This window comes from Arvicola amphibius, chromosome 1, assembly GCF_903992535.2.
Source record: "Arvicola amphibius chromosome 1, mArvAmp1.2, whole genome shotgun sequence".
Classification (NCBI taxonomy): Eukaryota; Metazoa; Chordata; class Mammalia; order Rodentia; family Cricetidae; genus Arvicola; species Arvicola amphibius.
Genome location: NC_052047.1, coordinates 66486390 through 66510424, shown reverse-complemented (window position 1 = coordinate 66510424; position 24035 = coordinate 66486390). Strand labels below are relative to the sequence as shown.

Genomic DNA, 24035 nt, shown 5'->3' with positions numbered 1-24035 from the left:
GCACTCTTAAGTACTTGGTAAATTGTAATCTCCTTACTCCTTTATGCACCAAACCCTGCCACATCTTCAGCGTACTCTCTATTCTAGTCTGAAGCATCCTCCTTTTAGAACCTGCCATCCATTGGTGGGCCCACCTGAATTCCTTTTGTTCTTTAAGAACTCTGCCTGATGCTCAAGTCTTCCCACCTCTCACTCACCTTGTCTTTGATTTGTTGGACATTTGAGTGAATGAATCTGTTTCAGATGTGTCCCATTGGTGTACCTCTGTGTTTCTGAAAGGTGGGTGCCCACTGAGATTAGAAAGGCTTGAATTCCATGATAACTTCTGGGTTTTTGTTGCTGTTGTTGTTATCTTAAACAGATTTTTGAATTAGGAAAAGAAAACACTTTGTAATACCTAGTTCTCTGTGGTGGATGGATCGTGTTAGAGGCATTGCTAAGTTGAGGCACAGAGTGGCAAGAGACTTGAGCAGGGCATATTTTAGGAGGCTGCACTACCAGTCTGCAGCCCAGGCCTTAGAGCCAAGACCTGGACTCTTGGCAGTGATAGCAGCTGTTGGTGAATTTCCTGTTAGGCGCCTGAGGACCCTCGGGTGCTGTGACAAAGCTCTGTGCACGTCCTGGAATTCATACCCCATCGAGGAAAGCATTTATTGAGTGGTTGCTTTAGCTCTGTGCACGTCCTGGAATTCATACCCCATCAAGGAAAGCATTTATTGAGTGGTTGCTTGTTATATTGATCTGTCAAAGATAACAAGGACAGATAATATGGCTCAGTAAGTAAAGGCACCTGCTGCCTGCCAAACCTGATGACCTGATTTTGATCCCTGGAACCCATGTAGTTGAAGAAGAAACCAGTTTCCCAAAAGTTGTACTGTGACCTCCTCATATACTGTATAACACTCATGCTTCCACACACATGTACAGACATAAAAAAATAAACTTCTGTTTTGGTTTTTGTTTGTTTTAAGTTAGGGTTTCTCCACATAGCCCTGGCTATCCTGGGATAGTCTGTAGACCAGATTAGCCTTGAATTTAGAGATTTGCCTGCCTCTACCTCCCAAGTGCTGGGATTAAAGGCTTGCGCCACCACCCTCTGGCATTAACTTTTTTTTCCTTTCTATTTTTAAAGATACTAGTGAAACCAAAGTGAAGTTGAGTAGTGGAAGGGGACTGGGCTCCTGGGACTGACAGCCTAAGCCAGCGATCATGGAAATAATAGCTGGTGCTGCGAAGCCTTGTGAACTGTGTAAAGTCTTGGCTGACATTGCCCCAGAGGCCTGCAGTCCAAGAAGAAAGGAGACTGACTGACCTGTATAGTCAGTGTATGTATCCATCTGTGGGATTCCCATGACTACCAGTCTCATGGGACTGTGTCAGAGTTCAGACTCTGCTAGTGGTGTGCAGTTACAGAATCGTTAGACATAGGGACCATTTGAAAACTTCAAGAGAGTTAGTCACTGTTGTCATAACTAATAATTATTTGGCAGAATGTGTCTAAATGGAGAAAAACTCTGATTTTTTAGTTTGTTTGTTTGTTTGTTTTTTAAAGGTCTGGGCCTGGTTTTACTTTCCTGACCGAACCTCTGGTGCTACCCATTACCTGCCTCTATCCCAGGTTATCCTTCCTCATGTCCTATCATGCATCCTTCCATCCATTCATCCATCTTGAGCCAAGGTCTCTGTAGGCCCAACTGTCATGCACCTTGCTGTGTAGACCAGGCTGGCCTCCAACTCATACCCCATCCCCCAGCCTCTTCCTCCTTTTAGATACTCTTTCCTACCCATCTGTCTTCTCAGACCTTTCCCAGCTCAATTGCACATGCCTATCTTGACAGTTGTGAGTCCACGTGCTCCACTTTAGATCTTCAGGGTGTCTACTGGTGTTCCTTTCTGCCCCCTCCCCACTGGGTTGGTCTGTCAGTTTTTAGACAAGTACTATTGCTGCTCTCTCTACCTTTTTCTCTTCTTCCTACCTTCATACTGTTCAACCACATGTTTCTCCCGGTTTTCTTCTCTTTCTGGGCAGTCTATGGTAGTTTTACTGTTTCTTCAATCTTTTTTTTCCTAGCTCTTTGGTGTTACCAGTTAACCCTGAGAGGTGGCCTTAGTGCATGCATCATCACTGCCCAGCTGATTTTTGGGTATTTGAGGTAGTCTCACTCTGTAGCTCTGGCTGTTCTGGAAGTCACTGTGTAGACCAGGCTGGCCTGAAACTCAGAGATCCACCCACCCCTGCTTCCCTCAGTACTGGGATTAAAGGTGTGCACTACCATAATAACCATCCTAATTACTCATTTTTAAAGATTTATTTTTAATTATGTTAGGTGTTTGTGTGTCTGCATGTTGGTATGCGCATATGAGTGCACCTTCTCTGAGAAGGCTAAAAGTATCAGATTCCCAGATCTAGAGCTACATTTTCCAGCTACCTGTCCTGAGTGCTGGGAACGAAGCCTCAGATCCTCTGGAGCAGCAAGTGTTCTTAATCTCTGAGCCATCTCTGTAGCCCCCACCTCCAGGTTTGATTTCTTTATTAGTATTAGTCACAGTTTTACAGAATTATCTACACTTACGTCTTTTTTTCTTTTCCTTCTCTTTCTGTCAGATATCTCCTTTAGAATATGTTTTGGTAAGCCATGTGGTCGTGGTGAATGACTTTAATCCCAGCACTTAGGAGGCAGAGACAGGCAAATCTCTTGTGAGTTTGAGGCCAGCTTGGTGCCTGGTCTACAGAGCGAGTTCCAGAACAGGCTCCAAAGCTACATAGAAACCCTGTCTCAAAAGAAAATATGTTTTGATCACTGCCATATTCCTAGCACATCCAAGAGTACCTGGCACAGAATCACTATAAACAGCCATTGGCCAAATGAATTTCTCTACTGTCTGGTTGGAAAATTCCTTAAAATTTTGTGTCACTTTTATGCATTTATTTGAATTCCAGAGTACAAGCATACACATCCTTCTTCGTTTTGTTTTGTATCTGTCCTCTAACCTACTTGTGCTCTGGAATTGCAACATCGACCTCCTACCCCTAGATGTCCAGCATTCTTACTGATAAATTTCAGCCTAGAGTCAGTCATCTGTGGCTTCTGCGTTGATTCAAGCAGTTGCTCCACTTCTGAGGGCCCTGACAGCTCACTTGAAGGGTCTCTTGCACACAAGTGCTGTTTCAGGTACTTTGACCTTAAACTCTTATGCTTATGCCACTCCCCATGGGCTGTGCTCAATGCTTGGTTTCCATTGTAGCCTGCCTGCCTGCCTATGCCCATTGTCTTGTTCTGATGATTAGAAATAAGTTATCTGTCCCCTATCCCTGCCCATCTCCATCTCTCACAATTAAAATATGTACAAATAATGACTGCCTTCTAGTTATCCAGTGAGCAAATTGTCACTTTCTCTCTTAGCTTATCTTGTTTACTATCTCTGGAGTAGCCTCACCTCTGCTTTTGCCCACATTGCCCTTGGTCATGCTATAACTATATTTATAGTGCTTAGACCCTATGCTGTGACCGTGTGTCCATCCATAGCAACCTGTCAGCAGGTATCCTGGTGTTCTACTTGACCTCTCAAAGCTAGTGACTCCTCCATAGTCTTGAGGCACATTCCTGTTTGGCTTCCACAGTAGCCACTTGCCTAACTTTCCCAGGCTCACAGCTGACTCTCATTCTCTCTGGGGCAGCACCCAAGCTTGACCCTGGTAGTTGGGATCTTTGTGATCACATGAGTGATAACTGTAATGACGCTGTAATATGCAAAGACAGTTGTTAAAAACTTCCCAATTGTGAAAAAGCCCAGTGCTGGATAGCTTTACTGGTAAGCTCTCTTAGACATTTTAAAAGAGAATTTATATCAACTCTCTACAAACTCTTCCAAGACACAAGGAAGAGGGGCCACTTTTTACCTCATTTTTATGTGAGCCCTGTATTACCCATAGTAAAAACAGAAAGTAACTTATGAAAGCTATAGACCAGCATTCCTTATGAATAGCTACATGCTAAAACACTCAGCAATATCTAAATCTAAGCTTCCAGCACTTGGGAAATGGAAGCAGGAAAATCAGGAGATCAAGAAGAGACTGTAGTCAGTCTGGGCTGGCTGACATTCCTCAAACCAGTAGAATCACACATTATGATCAAATGAGTGCTCCTAGAAATGCAGTTAGCTCACCTTGTGGAAATCAGTATAATGGACATATTAATGGAATAAAGGACAAAAACCACACGATCATCTAAATGAATACAAAGTAAAATCTTTTCAAGATAAAAATACCAACTTTCTCAGCCCAATAAAAAGTCTTCAAAAAAGCAATTAACATAATGCCTAGTGGTTAGAGACTGAAAGCTTCCCCTAAGATACAGGACAGATGTCACTCCTCACCACTTCATTTAACTTTGGCCTGGAAATTGTGGTCAGGGCAGACAGACAAGAAGCCAAATCTTGGAGACTGGAAAGGAAGAAGCAAGACTATTTGCAGATGACATGATCATGCAAGCTGAAGGAATACACACCAACACACAAGCTATTAGACTTGATGAGTTAGTTCATCGTTGTTGCAGAATACAAAAGCAGTATATAAGAATAAGTAATATTATATTTTGTATTTCTGTACCCTAGAGGTGAGCAGCCTAAAAGGAGCAGCCTAAAATTAAGAAAATTTGATTTACTGTTGTACAAAAATAATACAGTATGTAGGAATAAGGCAGGATTGTTAGGATAGCATTACTCCCTAAATTAATGTGCAGACTCGACATGATCTACATCAAAATCTCAGCTGGCTTTGTTTGTTTGTTTGTTTTTTGAGACAGGGTTTCTCTGTGGCTTTGGAGCCTGTCCTGGAACTAGCTCTTATAGACCAGGCTGGTCTCGAACTCACAGAGATCCACCTGCCTCTGCCTCCCGAGTGCTGGGATTAAAGGCTTGTGCCACCACCGCCCGGCCTCAGATGGCTTTTTTGCAGAAATTGGCAAGCTGTTTGTAAATCAACAGTATGACTCAGGAACCCAGACTAGTCAAGGCAACCTGATAAGCAGCAGTTATAGAACTTGGAATTTTGGATTTCAAACTTCTTATGGAGATGTAAGATTGCATGATATTGGCAAAAGAATAGACATAGCAAGAAGGGCGGTGGTGGCGTATGCCTTTAATCCAAGCACTTGGGAGTGGGGGGCAGAGGCAGACAGATCTCTGTTAATTTAAGGCCCTACTGGTCCAAGAAGACCAGAGCTACACAGAGAAACCCTGTCTCAAAACACAAACATAACAAAAAAAGAATAGACATAGCTACCAAAATTAAAGTAGGCATTTGTTTGTTCGTTGCTGAGGATTAAACCCAACACTACACACAAAGCCAAACACTGTACCATTTACTACACTATACACTCAGCTTTTAACCCATAAATTTAATTTATTTTAGCAAGTGTGTCAAGACAGATCAAGAATAGTGATTTCAACAAGTGGGTTTTCACAAACAAAATGTATTTGGGTTCCTATATTACAAAATATCCAAGAGCTAAAAATAAGTCAAAAGAACTAAATGAAAGATGTAAAATTATAACGCTTCTAGCACAATATACAGGATAACTCTAACCTTGAGTTAGTCTGTGGTTTCTCAACACCTGAGCACAAGAAACCCCAAATGAAAGACTGCTTTGTGGGAAGCTGCGAAAATGAAAAGACTGTCATTCAGAGTAAGTGTGCCCGTGTCCAACCCCTAAAAAATGTATGCTGAAGCCCCAGTCCTTGAGGTGTAATCTTTGAGAAGTGGTTCAATTTGGAACAGATAAAATGTGCTATATAGCCAAGGATTAGGAACTGTTTTTTTAGTTTAGCATTTTTGCATTAAACATACCTCATCCAAGTTTTATTTTTATTTTATTTTATTTTTTTTTTGTTTGTTTGTTTTTCAAGACAGGGTTTCTCTGTATAACAGCCCTAGCTTTCCTGGAACTAGCTCTTGTAGACCAGGCTGGCCTCAGACTCAGGGATTCACCTGCCTCTTCCTCCCGAGTGCTGGGATTAAAGGCGTGCACCACCATCACCTGGCCCCAAGTTTTATTTTTAACCCATTGTCACATTTGCAATTTTTAAATATTTTAAAAGTTGTGTGTTTGAATATTTTGCCTGCATTTATGTAAGTGTACCCTGTGTGCCTGGTACCTATGGAGTCCAGAAAAGAGTGAGGGATCAACTACAACTGGATACAGACAGTTGTGAACCACCTCATGGGTGCTGGAAACCAACCTCATGTCTTCTGCAAGAGCAGCAAGTACTTGTAACTGTTGAGCCATTTCCAGTCCTCCATTTGCAATTTTTAAAATTATTCTTTGATGTATTCATGCGTATATATATTTGTTCATTTTTACCTTCACTATCCTCTGATTCTCCTCTACTACTAAATCTACTTTCTTTCCAACAAGTCCCCTACTTACTCTCATTTTATATTTTGTGAACCAGTGAGTATAGAGTTACTTGCAGGAGCATGGATGGGGATTATCTATTGGAGCATGGGCAACAGTGGCTATATACCACTGAAGAAATAACACCCATTCATCCAGCAACCTCTAGTTCCCAGTAGCTCCACAAGGAGTGGTGTGGCCTCATAAGCCCTTTCTCAATCCATGATGGAATACTGATGGGCCCCATCGTGACCTCAGCTGCTGTGAGCTCGTAAGTACAACCACACCATGTCATGTCCAGAAAACTGTTTCACAGCCTTCTCCCCATCCTGTGGCACTTACATTCTTTCTATTCCCTCTTGAGTACACCTCGAGCTTTAGAGGGAGTGGCACAGATGTCCCATTTGGGATCCAGCACAGGATGGTCGTGTACTTTCAACACTTTGATCAGTTATGAGTCTTTGTGTTAAACTGTTGCTCACTACACAGAGAAGCTTCTCTGACCAGGACTGAGAGCATCACTCATCTATAGTTAATAAATACTTAGAAGGCCGTTTGACAGCTTGACCACAAAACAGCCTTAATAGGTTCCCTAGTAGGAAATCAGCTATAGACTTTTGACCAGGTTTACAATACCAAATGTGTAGTGGATCTAAAATCCAATTAGAAAATGGTTGGTTACTAACCCTCATAACGTTCATACCACTATTGCAAAAGTGGTCAACTCTTTCCTGGCGGGCTCCATAGCTGAGTAAGTCTGTTGATGACTATTTTTCCTCTCCTAGCAGCCTGTGTAGCACCTTCCAACACTGTGAAAGCTATCCAGAAAGAAGGAAGTTTCCAAATTCTGCCACCAAAGTGTGTGGTGTTTTCAGCAATGGGGTCATAACCATCCAATTCTGATTCGCAGCCTTGAACAATGGCAGTAAAGTAGCCTGTATTGTTTTAGGGACCTCTAGCACTTCAGTGGCCAACAACTCAGGGGAGGCACTCCACACCCAGTACTAGGATTTTTTTTTTTTTTTTTTAATTTATGGCTTTGGGAGCAGTATAATTTACCCATGCAGAGTGACTACATACAAACTTTTTTTTTTTTTTTTTTTTAAAGACAGGGCTTCTCTCCCTGGCTGTCCTGGACTAGCTCTTGTAGACCAGGCTGGCCTCAAACTCACAGAGATCCACCTGCCTCTACCTCCTGAGTGCTGGGATTAAAGGTGTGTGCACCACTGCCTGGTTCAAACTTCTTTTAATTACAGTTTTCAGTTAGCTTACAAAATAGATTTTCATAGGGCTTTTTAATACTCAGTTTGATTACCCTTCCCCCACTCCTTCTCTTCCCCATCCCTCCTTACTCCTTTCTACCTGTATCTTCACTGTTTACTGTCATATCACAAGTGTTCTACTATCAACTGATCGTCTTCTTCCCATCTCTTGCTCTCCCTTCTAAGTGCTGGGATTACAGGCATGTGCCACCATACCTGGTTTGATGTGATGCTTGAGATGGAGCATAGGACTTCGTGCATGCTAGTCAAGCACTGTACCATGAGTGACACTAATCCCAGCCTGGATTATTGTGTTTTTTGTTTGCATTTATTTATTTTGTATGTACATGTGTGGGCATGCATGAGTAGTGAGAACAGCTTTCAGGAGCCAGTTCTCTCCTTCTATAAGGTTCCAGGCATTGAACTCAGCTCAGCAGGCTTGGGAACAAGTCCTTTTGCCCACTGAGTTGTGTTCCTACTCTCTAATGTTTTTATAAGAAGATAGTTAGCTAAAGCACTCTACATATATACATAAGAAAATGTGGGATTATAGCAAGCAAGAGAATTTTTGCTAGATCCAGCTCTGCCAGGACCTTGCTCCAAGATTTTCAGCCTTTTTAAATTCTATAGTTGATTGTATAAGCTGAGCTGACCAAGATAATTGCTCACAAAATAGGAAGAAACATTTGCAAATCACGTATCTGATAAGAGCACGTATTGAGCTATATGAAGAAATCTTACTGTTGAGTAATGACTTAAATTTTAAAAATGAGCAGACATAGTGGATAAAGCAAAGTTCTCACTATGCAGACTTGAGGACCTGAGTTCAGATCCCAGGACCCCCCACATAAAGCCTTGTTACGGAAGGCTACCTGTAGCCCACCTGTAATCCTAGCATGTGGAAGACTGAGGCAGGGTATCCCAAAACAGCTGGCTATCTAGACTAATCAAATTGACACGCTCGGATTGGGCAGGAAACCCTTCCCCAATAAAATAGGGACACCATAAATGTCAACCTCTGGCCTGTACACACACTTGTGCATGTGCACCTACATGCATTCCAAAAACCAAAACAATTTGAAGACTTTCTCCAGAAAAGATACACAGATAGCCAGTAAGCACATAAGAAGGTGCTCAGTGTCTTTAGTAATCAAGGAAATGCAAACCAAAGCCACTGGGACACACTACTTCCTTCTGCTAGAATGGGGTGGGGAGATGTGGAGAAATGGGAAACCCTCAGGTGCTGTTGATGGGAGTGAAGAACAGTGGTGCCTCCTTTTGAAACACCCTAGGCATCAGGTAGCTGCTGTCTGTACAAGGTACAAAAGCTTTCACAATCTTATTCATAATTGCCCCAAAGTACATGTAGTCTTAATGTGTGTGCATAACATTTATTGATATAGGATTGCTCATCATCTAGAAAGAGAGCAGAGCACTGATATATGCCACATCATGATCAGTCTCAGAAACAACATTAAGCCAAAAGACAGACAAAAACTATTGTTCCATTTGTGTGAAATTTCAAGAACAGAGACGGAGTCATGGCCGATGCTTGTGTCTTGAGGGATGGCCGTGATGTGGTTATGAAAACACTCTTATAGATGGTGGTAATGGTTTCACAACCTTGCAATTACAATCAAACCTCCTAAGTGTTACCTTTTGAAGGGGGTCTTAGAGTATGTGAATTACATAAATAATAACATTCCTTTTTTTTAAATTGTAAGTGTTGGCTTGACTGACAAATGAAGTGGCCTCATGGCCAAATCTGTTGGTTGGCTGGGGTACACAGCGCTTTGCATACATGAGCAGTTGTTTTTTTTTAATATTTATTTATTGTGTATACAATATTCTGTCTGTGTGTATGTCTGCAGGCCAGAAGAGGGCACCAGACCCCTTTACAGATGGTCGTAAGCCACCATGTGGTTGCTGGGAATTGAACTCAGGACCTTTGGAAGAGCAGGCAATGCTCTTAACCTCTGAGCCATCTCTCCAGCCCCCATGAGCAGTTGTTTTAAAGTCTGTTCAGTGACCAGGTTAGGAAGCCAGGCATGGTCTGTGACTCACATCACATCATCCCCACCTGTGCCCCTTCCTCATCAGTGATGTGAAGCCCAGACCCAGAGGAGCTGCCCATCACATATGTGTACTACATTCTTTCAGGGCCGCTGTGAACTTGTGTATCTGGAGAGCACTGGGAATGTTACATGCTCTGAGTAAACATGACTCTGGTTTTAAAGACTTAGTACAAAGTGGGGGATGGACACTGTGTCCCAGCTGGATACAGATTGGGGTCTTAAGTGTTCTGTTCAGTTCTTCAGCTGATTGGATGAGACCCGCACCAGAGAGGCCATCAGCTTTACTGAGAACTGACTCACTCATCCAGAAACATGCTCACAGACACCCAAAGTCTTTGGCCAAATCAATATTCTGCCTAAGAATAACCACTTTCTTTTACAGCTTACCTTTATATTTCCTGGTGACAAAAAAAAAAAAGCCACCAGCATTGTAGGTCTTCCATATGTCGTTTTGGATGCCATTCCTGCTGATACTTTGGCCTGTTTTGAGACTAGGATTTTTGCTATCCTCATTTTAAATTGTAAGTGCTCCACAGTTTCCCTGGAAGGAGTCGAGCTAGATGTATATATATCAGTGGCTTCCTTCCAGTCTGGCTTCTGTTCTCTTTCCTAGGTTGTTGTCTACAGAGCAGAAGTTTGGGTTTGGTAAAGAACGTTGATGAGTTTTCTTCACAGGTTGTGTGGTTTGTGTCATTTACAAAGTTTGTGTCCTCCTAAAGGTCATGACAATGTCTTCCTCAATGATTAATAGAAAGTGTCAGCTTCTATTTTTGGATATATGGTCTACTTCAGGGTGGTCTTGATAGATGTATTAGGCATTGCTTAGTTTTCACTACTTTGAGGTGAGTTTCCAGTCCAGCTATTGTCACAATGACTACAATTTCCCTTGGCCTTGTGGCTGGACATATATGGTTGGTGTGGGGCTCTATTTGTGGATCCTCCTGCCTTGGATTTCATGCTACCATGCTAAGCTATAGTATTAAGTGTTGATATCATGCACCATTGCTCATATTGTATCAAAATTGTTAGTTGGTTTCTTTTGCCTCAGACTTACTATGTAGTCAAAAAGGATCTAATCTTGAACTTCTGATCCTCCTGCTTCCTCCTCCTGAGTGCTAGGATTGCAGGTGTGCACCACCACTATGCAGTTTATGCAATGTTGGGGAACAAAGTCAGGGTTTCATGTACTCTGGGAAAGCACTGTCTGTACCAACTGAGCCACATTCCACCCTGAAATTTAAATTTTTTTCTTGTAGTAAAAGCACAACATAGAATTGTTAAAGAGTGTACAGTGTGTGCGCTCTTACTTGGGTGTACCCTCATGGTGCATGAGGTCTCTGGAAAATTCAGTCTTATAGAACTGAAATTCTGCCATTAGAGAATTACTGTGCATCCTACTTTTTTTCTGAGAGCTTGTAGTTTTTAAGACTCTTGTTAGTAGACTTTGATCTTTTTAGGAGTCTTGTTCAATGACAGTTTTGTCATTTTGTGGTTAGCTCATCTTACTTAATATGATGTCCTCAGGCTTCATCCGTATTTTGGTATGTGGCAGGATTTTCCATTGTAAGGCTGAATTATATGTATATGCTGCATTTTCTTCATTCATTTGTCAGTGAATACCCAGATGGCTACTGTTGGGGTTGTAGTAAACGTGGTATGCAAATATCTTGTAGATTAGATGCACACTCAGAAGCGGGCCTGCTATCATATGTGGTTGTCTGTAGTTGGCATTTTCTTTGGCTGCCAACCAGCTCCCAAATAGACACTTATTATTAATTATGAATGCTCAGCCTTAGCTTAGGCTTGTCCCACTAGCTCTTTTTAACTTAATTTAACCTGTTTCTATTCATCTATGTTTTGCCTCAGGGCTTTTCACCTTTCCTTTATTCTGTATGTCCTGCTTTCCTGCTTCCTCTATGTCTGGCTGGATGGCCCCTAGTGTCTCCCTGTCATCATCTTTCTTTTCTTTATTCTACCTTGAGCCTGAATTCCTTCTACTTACTCTTCCTGCCTGGAAGTTCCTATTCCTCCTCCCTAGCTACTGGCCATGTAACTTTTTATTAAACCAGTCAGGTGCCTTAGGCAGGCAAGGTAAAACAGCAACACATCTTTATATAATTAAACAAATGCAACTTTTGTTTTATTTTTTCAAGACAGGGTTTCTCTATAGCTTTGGAGCCTGTCCTGGAACTCACTCTGTAGACCAGGCTAGCCTCGGACTCACAGATATTTGCCTGCCTCTGCCTGCCAAGTGTTGGGATTAAAGACGTGTGCCGCCACTGCCCAGCTGTACAACATATCTTTACATAGTTAGACAAATATTTTGCAACACAAATGCAACTCATCTTTGCATAGTTAAATATTACACATTTCCCCCTTGTCTAAATAGAGAGGTTTTAGCTTTAACATATAAATAATAACAATAAGAACACCTATAAAGTAAGAATTATATTTACAATATCCAGTCCATTTGCATTTGACAAATTCAGAGAAAATACTCCATTATCAGTCCTATCTTGGTGAATCCAAAGTTGTGTATCTAATTTACTTTCTATCCTAACTTGTATTACCATCCTCAAATGATCTTTTTAGACCTCAAATCATTTTTTTTAGATAAAAGTTTAAGCTTTTATGTTTCTCAACCTTTTAAACTTTACATTTCTTATGTAAGTTTCTTTTCTGAATTTGGTAATAAGAAAAACTGTAACTATCTCTTCTTCAACTCCATCAGAGACCCGAGAAGGATTACCTGAGTAAACAGGAAGTGCAGAACAAGCAACTTCCAAAATAATAGAAATGACTGAGAGATAGATATCTGGCTGCCTGGACAGTCACCCAGAGTTTCTCTGCAACATTGGGGCATCCAACTTTGGCTTTCAGGCCTAGAATATCTGGCAGACTTTTATACGAAGCATTAATTTTGAAGGACGCCCATGGTTACATAGATAAACCCTGTCTCTAAAAACTAAAAGAAAAAAAAATGTTTTCTTTTTAATCCTGCCGTGCGTGCGTGCATGCTTGTGTATGTGTGTGTGGGAGAGAGAGAGACAGACAGAGAGGAAGGGGGAGGGAAGGAGGGGTGCAGGATGCATGAGAGGGGGGGAAGGAGGGGTGGAGGGGTGCAAGGATGCATATAGTACCCTTAGAGGCTAGAAGAAGGTGTTGATCTCTGGGAGCTGGAGCACAAGCTGGTTTGAGCTGCCTGATGTGAGTTCTGGGAATGAACCATGTCTCCACACACCCCATCATTCTTGCATAGCATCTTTAGAGACTTTACACACTTTTTTTTTTTTTTTTCTCAGTTTAAGAGATATTTTTCTTGTTTTTGAGACAGGATCTTTCTATGTATCTTAGGTGTCCTTGGAATGTGGTGTGTTTCACCTAGACTGGCTTTGTACTTACATTCCTACATCCACCTCCAAGTACCAGTAATGCAAGTGTTGGACACGTGGCTTATATGCCGTCCTGTAGGTTGTTCTTTTTTTTTTTAATATTTATTTATTATGTATACAATATTCTGTTTGTGTGTAAGCCCGCAGGCCAGAAGAGGGCACCAGACTCCATTACAGATGGCTGTGAGCCACCATGTGGTTGCTGGGAATTGAACTCAGGACCTTTGGAAGAGCAGGCAGTGCTCTTAACCTCTGAGCCATCTCTCCAGCCCCTGTAGGTTGTTCTTTATGCTGTTGTTTTCTGCTACTTGTAAACATCCTTGCTGCCTCATTTGTCTTTTTTGTGAAGAGTATATATTTAGTATTTTGCCTCATTTCCCCAGTTTTTCCTTAAAGTCTATTACATGTATAGGCATGTTGGTTACCATCTTTTTTAGTTTCTTCTTTAGTATCATGTCCTGTGTCTGTTGTCTTCCCTTATAGACTTACTGTTTCGCCTTATTGAATACTGTCTTGAGACATTTTCCTCCCAGAGAAAGTTTGTGCTTGCTGAACTTTTCAGCCTTGCGTATCTGGAAATGTCTTTCAGCCTGCCCTCATCTGTGAGTGATGATTTAGCTTGGATCTTAATCCTGCTTGTTCATTCTCCAGAGCCCTTTGGAAGGAGCTTACAGTTTGGAATCAGCTGGCATAACTCATTGAGGGGAGTGTTTGTCTCTGGAGAGGGGCAGAGAAAGAAGGACTGGTTTCCAGGTCTGGGAAAGGTATGGGTAAAAGGAAGAAGTTGGTTTGGGAAGCTCCTTCTTGATGGTTGACTATACTATGAGACATGTTCTAAGAGCCCCTGAGAGTAGTCAGCTTCTTTACCCATTCTCTAGTCTTAGATGAGATGCAGGCACCTGGCCTAGGCCCTAGGAGGAGCAGACCATTATGCTGGAGCCTGGGGAGGGGAAAGGTAAGCTAAAGAAGGGAGTAAAGAGGGGTGCCTGACAAGCATGTGTCTAAGTCTAACCAAGGGAAGTTGACACTGGGCTGTTCTAAGGTTAGACTCGGGCGTGATGGCTGGCTGGGAAGAGATGTTCAGTGCAGAACCCCAGGAGGACACTCAGCTGACAGTATTAGGAACTGTCACAGTACCTTTCAGGTCTGTGCCATCACATTAGCCCAGCACAGACAACAATTATGGGTTAATGCAGGATGTAAGAGTTAATAAGAGGTCTGAGCTAATAGGCCAACCAGTTTATGATTATTGTAGACTTCTGTGTGTTTCTTTGAGACTGAACGGCTGAGGGTCCATGCAGGACAGAAACCTCAGTCAGCATGTGAACCATTTGCAGTGCAAGCCATATGCTGTGCAGCCTTCCCGTAGATTCTACATGGACACGGTGGTCTTGTTCACACCTCATCATTTTAGTATACTCGGTCTTGGATTTTGTTTTCTCAAGATTCTCAACAGAGCCATGAACTTAGAATAGATGACTATCTACCGTCTCTCTAGATAACAGTTAGATGGACACCCGGAACTGATGGAACTGATGGGGTTTTGCTGTCATTACCTGTGTTGGTAGATATCTCAGTAAGTGTGGGGCAACTTAGATGTGTTAGTCCCAGCAGTCAGCTGATCTGCTGACAGATTTTAGAACACTTGAAACCTGCAGGTGTTATGTGCTAGGTTTCACTCAGGGTCTTCATGGGCCATAAGACTTGGCAGGATTCTGATTCTATTGAGAGTCTATTCACATCACCCAGTGCCACCTGGATGAAGCTTTATGCACAAGTTTATAATTACATTTTTATATTTATTGGAACATAATTTTAATGTGTGGCAGATGGGTATTGTGGAGTTTGGGTTTTGGTTTTGTTTGTTTTCATTTTAATTTTTATTAACTTGGTGTTGCTGTATTGAAGGAAAGTGTGGGTCCAGGTCAGAAGGGAAACCGTCCAAAAGATCGCCAGCGAAAGGGAGAAAAGGTAGACTGTTGTATTGTGCTGAGAGTGAGGGGGTAGTGGGACTGCCTTTGCTCACTCATTGCTCCTGCCTTGTAATCTGATGTTTTTGTTTTGATTTTTAAAGAGTTGCTTATATAATTTTATATGTATATCTGAGTGTATATATGTGTACCATGTGCATGTAGGTTCCTGAGGATGCCTCAAGAGCATGTCACATCCCTGAAGCTAGAATCACCACAGTTGTGAGCCACCTGATATTGGTGCGGTGAACTGAACCCAGGTCCTCTATAAGAGCACCAAGTGCTTTTAACAGCTAAGCAACACCTGGTGGAATTAGTTAGATGATAACCCATGACCACAGCTGGGAACTGGTGTTTTCCCTCTTGGGAGCCCAGTATTTTTTCCTATACTTGGGATTGAATCCCAGAGCCTGGCAGTACATGCAAGTGTGAGTCAATGTTTCATCCACCATGGCAACAGCTCATTTTTCTGATAGCATTGCTCCTGACAGAGGAGTTTTAGCAAATGCTGCTTTCATTTGTTTTGACTTTATAAACTTTGTATTTTGACATAATGTTAGGCAAAACTAAAACCTTTTCCTTTGGCCATAAAGAACAGGAACCTGTGTCTGCAGCCTACTGGTAGTATTTGTTTTTTTTTTTTGTTTGTTTGTTTTTTTTTTTTTTTTTTTTTTTTTTTTTTTTTTTTTTTTTTTTTTTTTTTTGGTTTTTTCAAGACAGGGTTTCCCTGTAGTTACTAGAGCCTGTCCTGGAACTAGCTCTTGTAGACCAGGCTGGCCTCGAACTCAGAGATCCGCCTGCCTCTGCCTCCCGAGTGCTGGGATTAAAGGCGTGCGCCACCACCGCCCGGCTAGTATTTGTTTTTTGCTATTGCACAAAATAGGCTTGCTAGCAAGACATTCTTCAGGCATCCAACAACACCCAGAGAAGGTATTCCTGGCCACAGGTTAGGCTGTGTTGGGTCTGGGGAAGCTATATACACGAAGCCTCTAACTACATACTCTGCTGTTTAGTGGGTTGGAATGCATTGTGGTTGAAGAATATATGATTGATTTGTCTGCCAGAATTCTACCTCCTTGCAGGATAATCCTTAAATTGGGTAGCATGTAGGAGAGTTGGACCTGGCAAAGGTGCCAAGTGCTATGGTGGCTCAGGGACTTGGTGGCTGTTAAAGTCTCACACTGGGACTTATGTCTGTCTACTCTCCCATTAAGTTCTTCCTAAGAGTCTGCAGTAGGAAGGCATTGGATAAAAACAATTTTGAATACATCTCTCCATTGGGTAGACAGGAATAGAGGAATCTCTTTTACATGTGTGTGTGCATGCGTGCGTGCATGCGTGCATATCCACACATATCCCACTTCTCCCCCTCCCCTTTGGTGAGAAGTGCTGAATCATCAGGAGAACATATCCATGAAGACAGTGTTGGTGAGCAAGGTAATGCAGGTTGCCTTGGCCATCCATACTGTGACAGGCTGACTACTTACGAAGCTTATCACAGAGCCTCCAGAGAGGATGCTACAGCCTGTGCTATTCCCTACCTGGCCCAGGAGCGGTACTGGCCACACGAGTCTCTTGTTTCTTATTACCCTGTTGAGATATTTGCTATTTGACAACTTCTCCATCTTCATTTCCAACATTGCAGGGTTTCCTCGCTCACCAGCAAGCAAGAGCTCACTGCCATTTTGCTGTACCTTCCTCACATGTCTCATCTAGTGGAATTTACCTCTTGTACCAGTGCAGCCTTAGGTTAGACAGGAATGGGTACACATTGCATGTTCTTGCCTGAAGCTGCCTGTCTGGGGAGTAACAGTCAACACAGGACTGGAGAAAAGTGGGTTTGGGATTGGGGGGGGGGGGGGGAAACCTAATCCTTTTCCCATGTCTGTCATTGTCTTTACATTACCTGCTCTTAAATAGCCTAGGTTTCAAAGTGAACCATGTCTGAGTCTCTGTTTACATTCCTGCCTTTATCAGGCCTCACCATGACCTTAGTGGCTGGTGCAGGGTCTATGAGTCTGCCCGTGTTGCTTAGTGGGTTTAAGATCACGGGTGAGCTGGGTATTGAGTGTGGTAGTGCACATCTTTAATCCTTTCACTATGGAGGCTGGATTTCTATGAGTTCCAGGGTGTACAGTTTCAGGACAGCCGGGACTACACATTGAAACCTTGCCTCAAAAAATAAAATAAATAATTAAATAGATTAAAAAAAAATAAATAAAACCATTTTTCCCGCGGGTGAGTTTGCTGTGACAGCAAAGTTGATCCTAGCAGTACTTGACGGTAGAGATAGGAGCCATGGCTATAGCGCGCTTGCCATAGAGGTGGGGCATTGCTCAGGTACAGCTTAGTGTGCTGTGCCCACAGTCACGGGCCAGGAGATGAGAGAAAAGTGTGACTGTGATACTATTAGGAGGCCGCTTGTTGGTTCCCAGCTGCTCAGCAGCTCAGACCCGAAATAATCACGCAGAAACCATATTATTTAAAACACTGCTTGGCCCAATAGCTCTAGTTTCTTATTGGCTAACTCTTTTTTAAAATATTTATTTATTTACTATGTATACAATATTCTGTCTGTGTTTATGTCTGCAGGCCAGAAGAGGGCACCAGACCTCATTACAGATGGTTGTGAGCCACCATGTGGTTGCTGGGAATTGAACTCAGGACCTTTGGAAGAGCAGGCAATGCTCTTAACCTCTGAGCCATCTCTCCAGCCCTTGGCTAACTCTTGCATATTAATTTAACCCATTTCTAGTAATCTGTGTATTGCCACGTGGCTGTGGCTTACCAGGTAAAGTTCCGTCTGGTGTCTGTCTCTGGTGGGGCTACATGGCTTCTCTCTGACCCCACCTTCTTCCTCCAGCATTCAGTGTAGTTTACCCCGCCTACCTCTATTCCCTGCACAGGCCCAAGACAGTTTTCTATATTAACCAATGGTATTCACAGCATACAGAGGGGAATCCCACATCACAGTGATTTTCTGGAAAGACAGAAAATCACAGTGACTTGACAATTCTTTGCATAGTGCTTACTTTGTAATTTTTCTGTAGGAAATGGTAGTTTTTTTTATTAGCAATTAGGATAATATTTTTTCATGGAGGAGAAATGTTAATGTGCATTTTTAATTTCACATGAATTATGATGACTTCACAATAACCTGAATGATATGAAGCTCTTTGAACTTACCCTGACTGCCCTACCCAGTGTAGTCTTTACCTCCAGTTTCCCATGACTTGATGGGAAGCCCTTTTCTCTCTTCTTTTTTAACTGTTTGTTTTTCTAGATAAAAACTTTGCTGTTATTTTGTCTGTATACACCTATTTTTTTTTTTTCTTTTCTGTGAAAAAATTGTGGCTTAGCATCATTCAAGGACTAGGGCAGTGTGTGTGTTAGTGTCAGTCTCACTCCAGGCGCTGGACCATGTCCATGCTTTGTGGGTCCTGGCCCAGGATGCTCAGGGTCTTAGACTGTCTGTGCTGGATGTGAAGGACACCCATATGCTGTGCCTGGGATGTATCTGTGCACTGAATGTCAGGGCTGAAATTCTTTCTGCCTTTTCTTGTCTAGGTGCCCTATGAGACACTGAATAAACGCTTCCGAGCTGCCCAGAAAAACATTGATCGGGAGACCAGCCACGTCACCATGGTGGTAGCTGAGCTTGAGAAGACCTTGAGTAGTTGCCCAGCTGTGGACTCTGTGGTCAGCCTACTGGATGGTGTGGTGGAGAAGCTGAGTGTCCTCAAGAGGAAGGTTTGTCCTCTGCAAATGGGCCCTGGCTGGGAGATGAAGACATAGGCAAACTGTGGAAAGGATGTTTAGGCCTCCTGCTGCTAGATAGAGAACTGAAAGTGTCCTAAGCCCCACCTATGAGGAAGCTAGGGCTTGCGGACACTGATATTTCACCCCAGAACTTCCTGGAACTGTCAAAATGACCTAGCCACTGAAGATGACCTTTAAAGATTTGAGTAGTCCTTCAAAACAGCTTCCCAAAGGGGTTAGAGAACTCAGGCAACAGAAGAGAATCATCAGTTCCAGTCCCAGATAGGGGTCAGATACAAGAAAAGGCCAGGGACTGCACCTGCCTAGGAGCATTGTCTGAGCACGAGAGGTTATATTTAAAAGTTAGACCAAACATGACACATCCTTTTAATCCCCACATTCAGGAGGCAGAGTCAGAAGGATTTTTGTGAGTTTAAACGACAATCCTAGTTTACATAGCAAGCTCCAGACTAGCTAGGGCTACACAGTTGAACCCTATCTCAAAGTAAAGTAATGAGTCACTTTATAGTAAATAATAAGGAAAGTACAATAAATTTCAAATTTTAAGCATCTGACAATGTAGCTTAAACCAAAAAAGATATGTATGCATTTTAAGCCTTTTGTTTTTATTAGGGAAATGGGGCCTCAAATGTGCTCAGCAAGCATGTAAAGTAGTGGGTAGTATGTCATGTCCCTCTTAGTAATTTCTGTCTCACACAAATTCACCCCAAAGAGCCTGATTTCTTCTATTTCTACTATATAGTCCAACATCTTAGCTTTTACCTTTCCTTGCTTGTCTTCTTGCAAGTATACAGAAGAGGTTGTAAATACGTATGTTTTCATTGCTGCTGGTGGACCAATCATCTCAAGTGTGTTTGCTGTGACTTAGGCAGTAGAGTCCATCCAGGCTGAGGATGAGAGTGCCAAGCTCTGCAAACGTAGGATCGAGCACCTCAAGGAGCACAGCAGTGACCAGCCAGCAGCAGCCAGCATGTGGAAACGGAAGCGCATGGACCGCATGATGGTGGAGCATCTCCTGCGCTGTGGCTACTACAACACAGCTGTGAAATTGGCTCGCCAGAGTGGCATTGAGGTGGGCTCTTTGAACTCTTGGTCCCCTGCTTAGGAGTGAATACCATCACATTCCCTTCTGTTTCTACCTGTTATGGTGCCCCAATAGTCACTGAAGATCACAGGATAAAATTAACTTGCTTTTAGCCAACTTGAACTTGTTGGCCTTGTGGTACCTAAAGAGGCCTGAAGGTTGGTGTTCTTGACAGGAGCTCCCTGGAGTCAGTGACATGCCCATATAGCCAGGGGAAGGTATTGCTGCTTTCTTGCCCCTGACCAGTGACCACTGTTTATAGCATATACACTGCCACTAGACATTGAATACCCAGCCTGTGCATGGCCACCAGAGTGTATCACTGAACCCATGGGTTGCTACATTTTTTTCTTGTTACTTTTCTTGTAAGCCATTATTATTTTAAAATTTTTATTAAATTTATCATACATGTTATGTTAGAGGACAACTTATGGAAGTCAGTTTTCTCTCTGCCATGTGAATTCTTGGATTGAACTTGGGGTGTCAGGCTTGGTGGCAAGCATCTTTTTCCAACTGTGCTATTTCACATCATCCAGGCCATTAGCTTTAATTGCATTGGTATTAGCTCTAGTCTGCTTCTTACAATGTTTTCTTGAAATAGGAATAATGGGAGTCTTATTACGATTTCTTTTACTTTAAAGGCTGTGCTGTGTCTGCACCATGTTCAACAGGAAGTTCCACATGCTCTGCCCAGCCATGTCTCTGGAAGGAGCTTCCCATAATTTCCACTTCTTTCTCCATTCTCTGATCATTTCCTGCATGAATAGTGTCCAGTGCTTGGGATATGATGCTAACTGGGACCGTTGTCATGGGGTTTGTCAGAAGAAACATCTGATGCCTGTAGATTCTGGCCAGAGCATATATATATACTACACATGACTCAACTAGAAATTAGCAGTTCTGTGCTCTTACTCTACTTGTTAGTTGAGAAACCGTTTATTATCAATATGTTTTGTTGGAATATAGCCCAGAAATTGTTTTCAGGCTGATGAGACGATTCAGCAAGTAAAGGCACACTTGTTGTCAAAACTAATTTTGATCCCTGTGAACTGCGTGGTGGGAAGAGAGTACTAGCTCCTGCAAGTCATTTTCCGACCTCCGTATGCCCGCCCACTGATAGATAAGTCAGTGTGATTTTTAAAAATTTCCATTTTCTTTTTTTTAAAGATTTATTTATTATGTATACAACATTCTGCCTGCATATATGCCCACACGCCAGAATAGGGCGCCAGATCTCGTTACAGATGGTTGTGAGTCACCATATGGTTGCTGGGAATTGAACTCAGGACCTCTGGAAGAGCAGCCGGTGCTCTTAACCACTGAGCCATCACTCCAGCCCCCTAAAAATTCCATTTCTTCAGGTAGCTTCCATGCTTTTCTCATAATGTGCGTACATCTCATTGTCCCAGCCACTCAATTCTTGCTAATCTTGTTGGACACTTTAATGTCCTGGCCCTCCAGAGCTCAGCAGATTTTCTATCTTTGGCCCTTTTTAAAGAGCATAGGCACTGGGGAGAGTATTATATCACACACACATACACACACTATGGAGGCATTGTGCCCTATGCTGAGGGCTTGAAGAAGGTTGTACAATGGTTTGTGGTTTGTTTGGGGTGTAACTTCTGTTGCTGCACCAAAATGCCTGACAAAAGTAACTTAATGAAGAAAGGTTTAATTTGAGAGTTACAGGAGATAGTTCATCATGCCAGAGAAGGCATGGCAAGAAGAACAGGAGGCAGCTGTTTATGTGTGTGCACAGTTAGGAAGTAGAGATGATTACCGGTACTCAGTTTGCATTCTCTGTTTTCAGACTTGAGACTTGCGGCCCCTGGAATAGTACAACCCACATTTACCGTGAATCTTCCCACCTTTAAAATTTACCTAAGCTAGGTGGTCCCTTACAATACAAATATGCTGAGATTAATTTCCATGGTGATTCTAAATCTCATCAAATTTACAAGGTTAACCACAGAGTGCCTGTACCCTGTGCTGGGAGCCAGTCCAAGTGTATCTATAACAGTCTGGTTATGATCCTTGTTGATCTTTCTTTATTACAACAGGATGGGTCTGGTTCCCCTACCAGTAGGCATCTGCCACCTGTAAGCTTCTCAGTCATCAGGACCATTTCTGCTCCTGGAATCGTATTCCCTGGGTACTATCTATGAGCAGTGCCCTAGACAGGTTGAACCGGAGGCAGGGGTGCAGTAGGGCCAAGCCTAATCTCGGGGTGGGAGGCTGGGGTGAAGAGGGTAGAAATCAGTTGCCCCTGCTAGTAGGCCACAGACATGTTTTGACCTGAGCTGCCCTTTCCTCTTAGGACCTTGTGAATATCGAGATGTTCCTGACAGCCAAAGAAGTAGAGAATCCTTGAGAGGGCGTGAGACGGCCACCTGCCTTGCCTGGTGCCATGATAACAAGTCCCGACTCCGGAAGATGAAGGTGTGTGGGCTTTCCCAGTGGACTTCTGGTGAGGATGGGTCTCTATTGAAGGAGAGGCCAAAGTTGAGTCGCTTGCCACCTCTCCAGGACCATCATGCCCTCACCTGCTTGCAACCTTTTTGGTTTTGGTGATGGTTTATAAGATTGAGTTGTTGGGGTGTGGGGTGGGTGGTTCAAGGTTTGTTTGGGTGTTGGTGGTTTACCTTTAGGTAAAAACCCTGCCTCTTGTGTTGGTTTGGTTCATGCCCACTGCACTTAGGAGTTGAGGCAGCTGTGGGTTCCCCACTTAGTCAGATAGGGGCTACACAACTCTGGGGTGTGATGTTCTACTGAATATACACTTTGTACTCTTAAAACATTCTTTCAGAGTGAAACACAGACCACAGACCTTAACCTGCTCACTGAAAATTATTGTCTTAGGGCTTTGTAGCAGAAATGTGTTAGTTTTCATTAGTAGCTTATGCTTCCACCAGAGGAGCTGTATTCTAGACTGCTGCTTTAATCCGTCAGGTTGAGTTTGTTGGGGTGCATGTAGTCACCAGCCAAGAGTGACACTCTGCCACTCAGGACTGCCAAAGTGAGCATGAGATGAATATGGAACAAAAGAGTAGAACCACCAGTGAGGATCTTGGTACAGAAACCCCCAAAAGGAAAGCCAGAATGGTTCGTTACATAATCTGGCCTACTCAGTGTCCACCTTCACTCCCTCCCACAGAAAACACTGGGCTTTTATCTTTCATGAAGTGATCTCCCAAGCTTTGACCTCTCTAGGCAGTGTGTCTACAAACTTGCTGAATTTACCATGACTGGTTTGTGTGGACCAGGGGTGGACACTCTGGGTAGGCAGAGCCTGAGAAATGGAGGTGCTGAGTGCTGATAAACTGGGTAAGCCTTACCTTATGTGCCTATGAAGTGGAAGATAGAAGGGAATGTTTTGGGGTGTCCATAACACACTGTGAAGATGCCTAGTGAGTAGGGTTGCCCCCATCCACATCACATTATTACTCTCTGTATACTTCGAATGTGCACATTGAACACAAGCTCTCTCTTCCTATCAGAGAAATAGTGGAGGAGCCACACCACACTGAAGTCCCAACCCAAATCAGACACACTGATTCTGGATGGGAAAAGAATAACATCTCAGATGCCAGTTTCACTAACATTAGAAATATAACAGGGCACCAAGATTAAGACCTGTAAATTAGCTTAGGTATCTAGGACTAGACAGGAGACTGAAAGAACAACCTGGAAGCCTTTTGTTCTAGAAGTCACACGGAATGGTAAATTCAGAGTCTCCAGCTGCTTGTTAGAGGGTGAACAAGGGTGGCCAGTCATTTCCACTGTATGACTTGGTAGATACAAGTTTTAGATTTAGGTCATGACAAACAGGCACTCTGTATATTGTAAGGTATTTGAAAGTTAACTGTTAGGAATATTGCTCCTAAATAATAAAGGAAGATTTAAGGTATATGCTTTATGAAACAAAACTTTCCACTGGGCTATGGTGGCGGTGCACACCTTTGATCCTAGCACTCGGGAAGCAGAGGCAGGTCGATCTCTGAGTTTGAATTCAAGGCCAGCCTAGTCTACAAAGTGAGTCTGCAAAGCTGTCTACAGGACAGCCAGAACTGTTTAACA

General features: G+C 42.8%; 1 protein-coding gene across 1 annotated transcript in view; it reads left to right on the top strand.

Annotated features, from left to right (window-relative positions):
• The window catches only part of Maea (macrophage erythroblast attacher, E3 ubiquitin ligase), a 38458-nt gene that overhangs the window by 4171 nt on the left and 10252 nt on the right, over positions 1–24035 (top strand). The window contains 4 exon segments of the mRNA XM_038341773.1: positions 18662–18844; positions 19743–19946; positions 22276–22315; positions 22318–22397. Of these exon segments, the coding sequence (XP_038197701.1) occupies positions 18662–18844; positions 19743–19946; positions 22276–22315; positions 22318–22397 (507 nt within the window).